Source organism: Hippopotamus amphibius, chromosome 8 (genome assembly GCF_030028045.1).
Source record: "Hippopotamus amphibius kiboko isolate mHipAmp2 chromosome 8, mHipAmp2.hap2, whole genome shotgun sequence".
NCBI classification, from domain to species: domain Eukaryota; kingdom Metazoa; phylum Chordata; class Mammalia; order Artiodactyla; family Hippopotamidae; genus Hippopotamus; species Hippopotamus amphibius.
The window spans coordinates 87,721,043-87,731,292 of record NC_080193.1 but is presented as its reverse complement, the minus strand read 5'-3'; the positions used below and the strand labels follow the sequence as shown (position 1 = coordinate 87,731,292).

General features: G+C 55.7%; 1 protein-coding gene across 1 annotated transcript; it reads left to right on the top strand.

Annotated features, from left to right (window-relative positions):
- Positions 1–1,957: 1,957 nt before the first annotated feature.
- Positions 1,958–8,997, top strand: DES (desmin). The gene is made up of 9 exons (XM_057746366.1): positions 1,958–2,615; positions 3,570–3,630; positions 3,752–3,847; positions 3,963–4,124; positions 4,293–4,418; positions 4,832–5,052; positions 6,346–6,389; positions 7,891–7,973; positions 8,185–8,997. Exons 1-9 carry the CDS (start codon positions 2,038–2,040, stop codon positions 8,224–8,226), a joined length of 1,413 nt encoding a protein of 470 aa, XP_057602349.1. The 5' UTR covers positions 1,958–2,037; the 3' UTR covers positions 8,227–8,997.
- Positions 8,998–10,250: the final 1,253 nt, after the last annotated feature.

Sequence of the window (10,250 nt, the reverse complement as noted above, 5' to 3'; positions counted from 1 at the left end):
ACAGCATATCAACAAAAAAAGGGGATGGGAAAGAAAGCTTGCAGGCTACTTTGAACTAAAACAAGGACAGTGCTGCCTGGAACGTGCTAAAGATTCACATGGTCTCCAAAATTCTCCAGAAGCCTACAATCTAGTTTGGGAGACAAGACACAAAAATAACCAGAACACAACAGCTTGCACTGACTCGAAGCCTGGATAAGAATATCTGGAACTCCCCACCCACCTCATAAGCTTGTCTCTAGGATAAAAATTAGAAAATGAATGTGAAAGGGCTTTGCAAAGACAGCAGCAACAAAGCCCTCTGCAATTCACCCGGCACATTCACACCCACCCTAGGGGCAAAACACAGGCTCAGCGTTAGATTGCCTCAGCTTCCTGAGCTATAAAATGGGAATGGTACTAGTTCCTACCTCATAGGGTGGTCAGAGAATTGGGGATCATGGGTGGGGAGTGCTCAGCAGAGTGGCACACAGTGTGTGCTCAGAATACGTAAGGGATTATTATTTGCATATTGTTCCCCGAGCCTCTTCAAACCCCTAGATGGTAGACACGGCCAGGCAGACCATTCCCACTTTATAGTTGAGGACACAGAGAAGTGGAGGACTTGCTTGCTCGTAATTATGTTTTCTTGTAACGGCAGAGCTAGGGTAAGACCAGTCCTCTGTTTCCAAGCTTTGCATTCCGTAAGGGTCAGGCCTGAGAGAGGCCTGCAGAGTGCCAGGTGGAGGTATACAGAGACAGCCAGTACTCATGGAGAAGTGCGGATGTCCTTAGGGGTCAGCCAGTGCCTTGTACTAAGGAGGAGGCCTGTGAAGGGAGGACAAGCCCTCCATGGGGCTCCATTCCTGCTGGGGGCTTGGAGCATTATGGGGGTGGGAAGTGACTGGGGCTCATCGCCCCAGTCCTTCGCCATCTGACACCCACGTCTCCTCAGGTACCCGGCCCCCACCCCCCAGAGCTCCTCTCCTGTGTGCTTGTTTCCCGGACCGATGCATTCTCCTCTATAAATACCAGCTCTGGTATTTGGGGTTGGCAGCTGTTGCTGCCAGTGAGACGGCTGGGTTGACATGAGGCTCTTGACAAAACACACACCCCTGGTGTGTGTGGGTGTGGGTGGTGCGAGCAGGGGGATGAATCAGAGGTGGGGTGGGGGTGGGCTCAAGCAGGGGCAGAAGGCAGGCGAAGTTGGTGATGCGGGGCTGAGAGTGTACAGTTATGGTATAACTGTTATAATTGGAAACTGAGCGCCTACCAGACCCTTTCTGGAAATCACACTGTTGTTTATAAACTTGAGGCCGCACCCTCACTGGTGGGGGGAGGAAAAGGGCCTTCACTCGTCCAGAGGGAAACTGAGGCTAAGAGCCAGAACCCAGGTGCTAGTGGACATACCTGAGCAGGTGGGCTCTAGCCGGGATGGCTGCCTGCCCCAGGGAGCCCATCCTCCCTGCCAGTCTAGAGACCCTCCTCCACTAGCTAGCTGGGCTTCTGGTCTTTGCCTGGGCCCTCCTAAACGTTTGCCACTTTAAAAGAATCTTTAGGAAAAAAGTCATTTGGAGCCTTTCTTGGAAATAGGCCTTGTCCCTTCTGAAAATGACCCAAATGGAGCAAAAAGGAGCCCCTCAACCTAAATGGAAGCCTCTCCCCTGTTCTCTCCCCTGACCACCCCAGGATGAGGCAGGCACCCAAGGACCGACTTGCGCCCTGGTGAAGCGGTCGGCAGGCCTGCCAATCTTCTGCCCTCTTAGGTCCACCAGCCTCTCCCTCACCCCTCAGGGCCCCCCCACCCGCCGGCTGAGGGGCTCAGGCCTCTTGCGGGGGAGCTGGCCTCCCCGCCCCCACGCCAGAGGCCGCCCTTTCCTGGCAGGACAGCGGGATCCTGCAGCTGTCAGGGGAGGGGCGGCGGGGGCTGATGTCAGGAGGGATACAAATAGTGCCGTCGGCCGGGGGCCCTGTCTCCCCTCGTCGCAAACACACTCCGGCCGGCCCGCCGCCGCCTCCTCCTCCTCCGCGCCGCCCAGCCTCGCCCGCGCCGCCACCATGAGCCAGGCCTACTCGTCCAGCCAGCGCGTGTCCTCCTACCGCCGCACCTTCGGCGGGGCCCCGAGCTTCCCGCTCGGCTCCCCGCTGAGCTCGCCGGTGTTCCCTCGCGCGGGCTTCGGCACCAAGGGCTCCTCGAGCTCGGTGACATCCCGCGTGTACCAGGTGTCGCGCACGTCGGGCGGGGCCGGGGGCCTGGGGGCGCTGCGGGCCAGCCGGCTGGGGGCGACCCGCGCGCCCTCCTCCTACGGCGCGGGCGAGCTGCTGGACTTCTCGCTGGCCGACGCCGTGAACCAGGAGTTCCTGACCACGCGCACCAACGAGAAGGTGGAGCTGCAGGAGCTCAATGATCGCTTCGCCAACTACATAGAGAAGGTGCGCTTCCTGGAGCAGCAGAACGCGGCGCTCGCCGCCGAGGTGAACCGGCTCAAGGGCCGGGAGCCGACGCGTGTGGCCGAGATCTATGAGGAGGAGCTGCGCGAGCTGCGGCGCCAGGTGGAGGTGCTCACCAACCAGCGTGCCCGCGTCGACGTCGAGCGGGACAACCTGCTAGACGACCTGCAGCGGCTCAAGGCTAAGTGAGGACCCAGCGCTCCCAGAACCCCCTCTCCCCCGGCTGGGCGAGGGAGGCTAGGCCTGGGGCTGGGTCCAGCTGTCAGCACCTTGTCAGATCCAGGGAGAGGCTCGTCTACCTGTGTCCCCCGAGGAGGGGATAGGGACGCCAGGTCTCTCCCTGTGCTCCCAGTCTGCAAACGAGGAATTTTCTTGGGGACATCATGGGGTGGAAATGGGAGACCTTGGAAGACCAGGTGCTTCTTTACAAGCATCTTAAGATGCTCCGGTGATGTTGCTGCGGATTAGGCAGGCACATGGATGGAGAAAGGAGGCCCATGTGCAGTCAGAGGGAGAGGGGAGGTTGGTAGGTGACAAAGAAATCTGGGGCCAGCAGTGGCTCTCAGCTCATCTGTGATGAGGCCCTGTGGATGGGGGTAGAGAGGGGATCTTGGCCCCTGGACCTGGCTGAAGCTTTCCAGGGGGGGATGGATAAGCTAGAGGAAAGGGGAGAGTGGGGAGGGGATGCTTTGGAGGACCAGATGGTGGGCTCCACCAGGCTCCCAGTACATACAGGCAGCAAGTATAGAGCAAGTAGTCATGGGTCCTGCTTCTCACAGCCCAAATGAGCAGAGTCACTGTCCTACTAGCCAGGTCACAAAGGTTAAATGAACACCTATGTGGGTCGGGCTGGGGCTGGGGCTGGGGCCTGGAAACCTAGAGGTGGGTAAAATAGACATGGTTCTTAATCCCAGGGAGGTCACAATCTGGTGGGGACATAGACTTTCCAGGGTGTGGCTCCAGGGCAGAGATTGAGCCACTTCCTGTCCCCTCCCTTTGTGGGCAGGGCCTCCTGTCTATCCAGCAGCCAACCCTCCTCTCTCTGTCCTGAGCCCACTCCCTGGGCAGCCCCCAGTCAGTCTTCTCCACTGCTGGCTTTATCCCCACCGACTCTCTGTCCTTCTGCCTGTCTCTGCCAGGCTGCAAGAGGAAATCCATCTGAAAGAAGAAGCGGAGAACAATTTGGCTGCCTTCCGAGCGGTGAGCCCCCTTTGGCCCCCCAACAGCCTTACCCCTTCTGTCCCCTCTGTGTCGCCCTCGGTTTCCTTCTGCCCTGACTGGGTGATCAGTGACCCTCTCCCTCTCACTTGGCCTTCACCAGGATGTGGATGCAGCCACTCTAGCTCGAATTGACCTGGAGCGCAGGATCGAATCTCTCAACGAAGAAATTGCGTTCCTTAAGAAAGTGCACGAAGAGGTACGGCCTGGTGAAAGCAGCTGGAAAGGGGTTGGTGGTGCAGGGCTCTGGGAATGGGGGTGTGAGGGTGCATGTGGGTCCTGGTCGGGGACTGAAGCCCAGCTGTCCCCTGCAGGAGATCCGCGAGCTGCAAGCCCAGCTTCAGGAACAACAGGTCCAGGTGGAGATGGACATGTCCAAGCCAGACCTCACAGCTGCCCTCAGGGACATCCGGGCTCAGTACGAGACCATCGCGGCTAAGAATATCTCGGAAGCCGAGGAGTGGTACAAGTCAAAGGTGGGACTCTGGCCCCTCTGGCCCCCTCTCAATCCCAGTTTGGAGGTACTTTCTATGGCTCCATCTATGGGGAGGAGGGTGAGCCTGAGGTCTCCATGCTCCCTTGCCCACCCCCACCTGTGTCCTGCCTCCTCCCTGTCATCTCAAGGCACTTCTCTTTGCCTTTAGGTGTCCGACCTGACCCAGGCAGCCAACAAGAACAATGATGCGCTGCGCCAGGCCAAGCAGGAGATGATGGAGTACCGCCACCAGATCCAATCCTACACCTGCGAGATCGACGCCCTCAAGGGCACTGTGAGTCCCTACCCACCTTGCCTGGTCCAGCCGTTTCCATCTGCAGCTCACACTCTGTGACCTCGGGCTCATCACATACCCTCTCTGGGCCTCTGTCTACTCAAATCTACCACAGGGGTCAAAACAGACAGGTGGATTCCCAGTGAGGCTCTCAAGACTCATGGGACTCCTGCATGGAGGTGGGGAGGCTGAACAGTCATGCTCTCTTGTATCAGTTCTATTCTCTGAGTTTCCATATAAGACTTCATTTGAGTTCAGAGTCCCCTGGCTCAGAAGAGTCTGACAAGTCCTAGACTTGGCCATCTGGGGTTGCCTCCCAGCCCTGAGGCTGTGCCTCTCTCCATGCTGGGCCCCAAGTGTCCCCCCGACCAACACTTCTGCCTGTTCTTGACCTGGGCACTCCTCCCCTGCAGAACGACTCGCTGATGAGGCAGATGCGGGAGCTGGAGGACCGCTTTGCTAGCGAGGCCAGCGGCTACCAGGACAACATTGCACGCCTGGAGGAGGAGATCCGACACCTCAAGGATGAGATGGCCCGCCATCTGCGCGAGTACCAGGACCTGCTCAATGTCAAGATGGCCTTGGACGTGGAGATTGCCACCTACCGGAAGCTGCTGGAGGGCGAAGAGAGCCGGTGAGGGGCGAGGCAGGGGCTGGCTGGAGGGGGCCTGGGGGGTGCTGGGGGGCCCATTCCTGCCCTGAAGTGGGACTCAGGATCACCTTCACAGCATCGGGAAACAATATTATACAAGAGGCCACCACTCCGCTAATAGCAGAGAATTAACCAAGGCCACCTGGGTAAAAAGTGATTTAATTAATAGCTTTTATAAAAAGAGAAGTATAAGTATTCCCACATCTACCTTCAGAATTAAGAACCAGCAGCATAAAACCATATTCAGCAACCAGTAATAAAACATTACTGCCAGTCAAGGGAGAGATGGAAGCAGAGCAGGAAATGATGAAGAAGGAAAGAGAGGAGGTAGATAGAGACAAATAGAGACAGAGGGGCTTGGACACGATAGGCTGAGAGAGAAGGTGCAGAGACTCGTGCTCAGAGGGTGCACACACACGCGTGTACACACACACACACACACATGCTCACAGGAAAAGACACAATGACACGCTCCAAGCAAATCACCTCTAGACACAGAAAACAACATACAGCCAGAAAGGGACATGAGGAAACCTTCTTGATTGATGGAAATGTTCTATACCTTGATTTCGACTGGTGGTTACATGGTTGTAGACACTGATCAAAACTCATTGGATTGCGCACTAAAGATCTGTGCATTTCACTATGTAAACTTAACATCAGTTAAAAACAGGTCAAATACTCAACAAAATGATGCCCATTGATACTCACAAAAATGATAAAATCTGAAGTTTAAAAAAATCGGCAGACATATTTAGATACAGATTTACACAGAGAAAGATTTCAGATATTGTAAAATAACATCTGCATGTAATGACCTCTTAAGGTAGCTAAAGTCACATTGCATTTTCCCAGCACTGGGCATAAATGGGAGTGGCAGCTCCTGGAACTTGCCCTCATGTGAATGGGCCAGAGGTTCCCAGCCTGACTGGAGGGTGGGCGCACACAGTGGATGTCACCCACAGCGCCATTGATATACCCTGCAGTGCCAAGGTCAAGAAGCAAATCCTGGTGCAATGGAGGGCGCAGGGGGCGTTGGGGGTCCTGGTGTCACTCTAGCAGGTCAGAGATGGAGTGGGTGATCGTTCCAGAAGGGACAGTTCCCAGGACAGCTGAAGTTGGCCTTTGGCCTCATGCCCTAAGCAGTGTTGAAGTCAGTGGGACTGGGACAGCTGAGGATGGTGTTTGCAGAGGACCAGCACAAACTTTGAGGGGTGGTCACAGAGAGAGATGGAGGGTGCTAACCTTTTGGGGGCTTGGTCTCTCCCCTTTCAGGATCAACCTCCCTATCCAGACCTTCTCTGCCCTCAACTTCCGAGGTGAGTGCATGTTGGCAGGTGGAGGCTTGGGTGGCAGGGGTTTGGAGTCCAGCAAGGGCACTGCCCAAGGCCAGCCCGGAGGTGGGGATAGAACCGTGGAGACAGGACTGGGGCCTGGGGAAGAGAAAAGGGGCTGCTACAGGAGGATGGGGGAGTTTAGGCAGAGGCACCTTCTGACGGAGGGAGCTTTTAATTTAATTTTATTTCATGGTGTTGTGTTGTATGACTATGTCCCCTGCACCTTATGGGAGTATTAAGTGGTCAGTAGTTTCTGTTTCCTAATATACCCAAACTCCAAGGTACCGGGGTGTCCTTGGGGACCCGGCAGCAGGAATGTCTAGAACCATGTGCCCTGGGCTACAAGGCACCCATGACTTGTCTATTTGGCAAGTTGCCAAGGACCCTCCACTGTCACCCAGCTGGAACACCTCCAGTTTGCTGGAGCAAGATGCTGGATGCACGTTTTAAAAAATGAAGCCAAATCTCAGCAAAGCCAAACAATTAAAAGAACGAACTCCTAGGGCACGCTGCCATTCTGACATTAGTGCTATGCAGATGGAGTGGCTTTCCAACCTCAGAGAGCAGGAAAACACGCTATAATGATACATTAGGAAAGCAAGTTGGAGTCCTTGGCAGCTTCGCCTTTCCTAGATCAAACCTTTTACATATTCGATGTTCATTTCCATCAGGAAAAAACACACGCTGTGCTCCACCGAGTTACAGTGTTCATCACAGGCTGGCTGCCTGCTAAGGGGATTCATGAGCACCAAACTCATAATACCAAGGACCTAAATGTGACCCTTCCTATGAAGCTCGGAACGTCTCTTTCAGTTGGTAGTTTGTGCAGACACCAAGTGTGAGCCTTGCATTTGAAATCGCTTAATGCTGTTTCAAGTCAATAGTTCTGGGCCGTGATAGGGCAAGTTACCATTGTTACCATTTCACAGTGGGGAAACTGAGGCACAGAGGGGCAAATGACTGGCCACTAGCACAGTGACTCAGCGACTGACTCCTGTCCAGCTCTCTTTCATTAAGACATCAAGCTGCTTATATGGAGTCTTAAGGGGGCTGGGTACCAGGAGGTCCTCCAAAGGAGTGTCTTGGTTCTGGGCTTTGGGGTCCTGTCAGAGAACAAATTCATGCAGGGCTCTCCTGCAGTCTGGGGGCGGAGAGGGAGTGAGGAGGTGCGGGGGGAGGGAATGCTGGGCGGCCTGGCTCTCGGGGATCCCTTGCCCTCCTAAACTTGCCCTCCCCGGGAGCACATCTGTTAGCGCCTGATCTAAGCTCAGCTCGAGACAGGCCCCCAGGTCTGCAGAGCCACGTGTTGGGTGCGGGGCTCAAGGGCAGGTGAAGAAGTTTTGCTAAAAAAGTAACAGGCCCAGCTTGAGGGGGTGGGCATCTTCCGGGCTCTGCCTGGTGGGACCAGGGAAGGACTCCCAGCCGCAGCAAGAGTTCAGACCTGGCCCTGGTCAGGCTGAGCATGTGGATGGGTTTGTTACAGAAACAAGCCCTGAGCAAAGGGGCTCTGAGGTCCATACCAAGAAGACAGTGATGATCAAGACCATTGAGACCCGGGATGGGGAGGTGAGTGGTCTGCCTGGTCCCCTCACCCTTGGGGGGGCCTATGAGATATGTCTGGGTGGCTGTCAGCCACGTGCCTTCCACCAGCTGTGCTGGTTCAGGCTCATGCCTGGAGGCAGAGGGGATCCTGCTGTGCTGGGGTGGAGGTGGCCTGGGGCCATGGCTCCATTCTCTGGCCAGCACCCCGTTAGACTGGGTTTCTCTTCCTCTCCAGGTCGTCAGTGAGGCCACACAGCAGCAACACGAGGTGCTGTAAAGCCAGAGACCCCTCTGCCACCAGAGACCGTCCTCACCCCTGTCCTCACTGCCTCCCAAAGCCAGCCTCCTTCCATCCCAGGGCACCACACCCAGCCACAGAGCTCCCCTCACAGCCTCTGACCCCTGCTCACTGACCACCCCTCATGGTCCCCACGGGGGACATGGCTCAACCCACCCAGGCACAGGGAGCCCCCCCCCCCCCCCGCTGTGTGAGGTCTGGATGTTGGAAGAGAGTGAGCCGGGCCCTTGGCTGCCCTTGGAATGTTCTGGGCAGGGCCGAGATGGAAACAAGGCACAGCAGTGACCCTGCCCCTCCCACCTCCGTGACCTCAGGCTCTAGCCTCTGGCTTTGGAGAGGCCTCCAGAGCAGGGTGTAGGGACCTCGCAGGGCCAGGATCAAGCCCCACGGACCTCCCCATTTCCCCCTCCCCAGCCTGAGTTAGAAAGGGCAGTGTCCTCAGCAAGCTATAACTGGGGATGTAGCCTCCTGTGGAGACTGGGGGGCTTGAAACTGACCCTATGGTCCTTTACTTTCCCGGGGTGGGCTTAGAAAGCAGGGGCTGCAAGAGGGAACCCCCGAAGGTGCCAGATGTGGGAGCAGGAGATTCAGAAGGAGAGAGGGTGGGCGAGATGCTGGAGAGAAGGGGAGAGAGGGGAGAGGCAGAGAGCGGTCTCAGGCAGGTGGCAGGGGTGCCCACCTCCCTATGCCTGCCCCTCCGCCGCTGCAGGGGCTCTGGACAGAAACAATAAAAAGATAAGCACAAGCCTAGCCTGGCCCCTGCTGTCTTGACTTCCAGGTCTCCTCTGGGGACCCCCAGGACCCTGTCACACCACCTCTTGGGATGGACTGTGTGCTGCCCTCCTGCCCGGCTAGACTGTCCCCCAGGACCTGTCACCCCTTCTGTTCCCAGAGCCTGCCAGCCTTGCTGTATGTGTGTAGTATATGGGGGAGCGGGCTGGACCGGGGGCTTTTGTTGGAGAATCACAAATGCCTCTTGTTAGGTCCCAATTCCAGGACTGCCCCCACAGACTGGCTCTAAAGTAGGGCTCCCTCAGTCCCTTCCCTAAAGAAGCGTACACCTTCTTCCCACTAAACCTACATCTTTTAAGCTCAAAGGCCAATTCAGGAAAAATAGCAAAATATTAAGAAAAATAGAAAGCCCTACCTTGTTCTTGGAGAAGAAGACTCAAGACTAAAGATGTCAAGTCATCCTACGTCAATTTATAATTTCAATGCAATACAATCTCAAAGCACCAAAGGGAAATTTGGGGAGAATTTGGGAAGATGGGCGGGGAATGGAGGACATATTAAAAAAAAAAAAGAAAAAGAAAGGAGATCATGGAATGGAACATTAACACAGCTACGTTAAAGGTTTCTGTGGGGAAACTAGTCATTCAATATAGGGCGTGGGGGTATTTGGGTAGCCATAGACGGGCAGGAGTGAACGCTGTCTGTCTTTTCACTCCTCCCAAAAAATAAATTCCAGGTGGATCAGAGACTTAGGAAGCTTGACGGAGCCATGTAGGTCTCAGCCTTCCAGCCGCTCCTCAGATTTAAGAGCTTACCCTTTAGAGGCGGGAAGTGGGTAGAGATGGCAAACACGATAAATTCGGACAGTCTGTAGGTGAAATCAGTCTAATGGGGTTTCAGTCATATAGTCCCTAGTGTGCCATTCCTCACTGGCTTTTTCCAGAAGCATCCAAAAGCCTTTCTGATGTCTCTTTCTCCCCCTCCTCGGATGCAGCCCTGGCTCGTGAGTTGCCAGTCCCCACCCCGCCCCCATCCCTGGCCCAGCTTGTGTGGTCCCTCCCTCCAGGAAGGACCCCTTCTTCGAGGTATGCTATCCTTCACCTTGCCCTGGGAGCATCTGGGCTACACCCCATGTCCCCACCCTCTGCCACTGGTGACTCCTGGCCCTTTCTTTCCTCCCAGTCCTCCAAGGGAGTGAACCCTGCAGGCCCCAGAATGCCCCCAGTCCACCGGTGGTGGAACCCCAACTGAAATTAGAAGTAGCATTTCCT

Bases quoted from the DNA above. Each gene is read 5' to 3' on its own strand.
- DES (XM_057746366.1), top strand. From the start codon at position 2,038: ATGAGCCAGGCCTACTCGTCCAGCCAGCGCGTGTCCTCCTACCGCCGC. The intron at 4,419-4,831 runs GTGAGTCCCTAC...CCTCCCCTGCAG, and splicing joins TCGACGCCCTCAAGGGCACT to AACGACTCGCTGATGAGGCA. The intron at 7,974-8,184 runs GTGAGTGGTCTG...CTTCCTCTCCAG, and splicing joins TTGAGACCCGGGATGGGGAG to GTCGTCAGTGAGGCCACACA.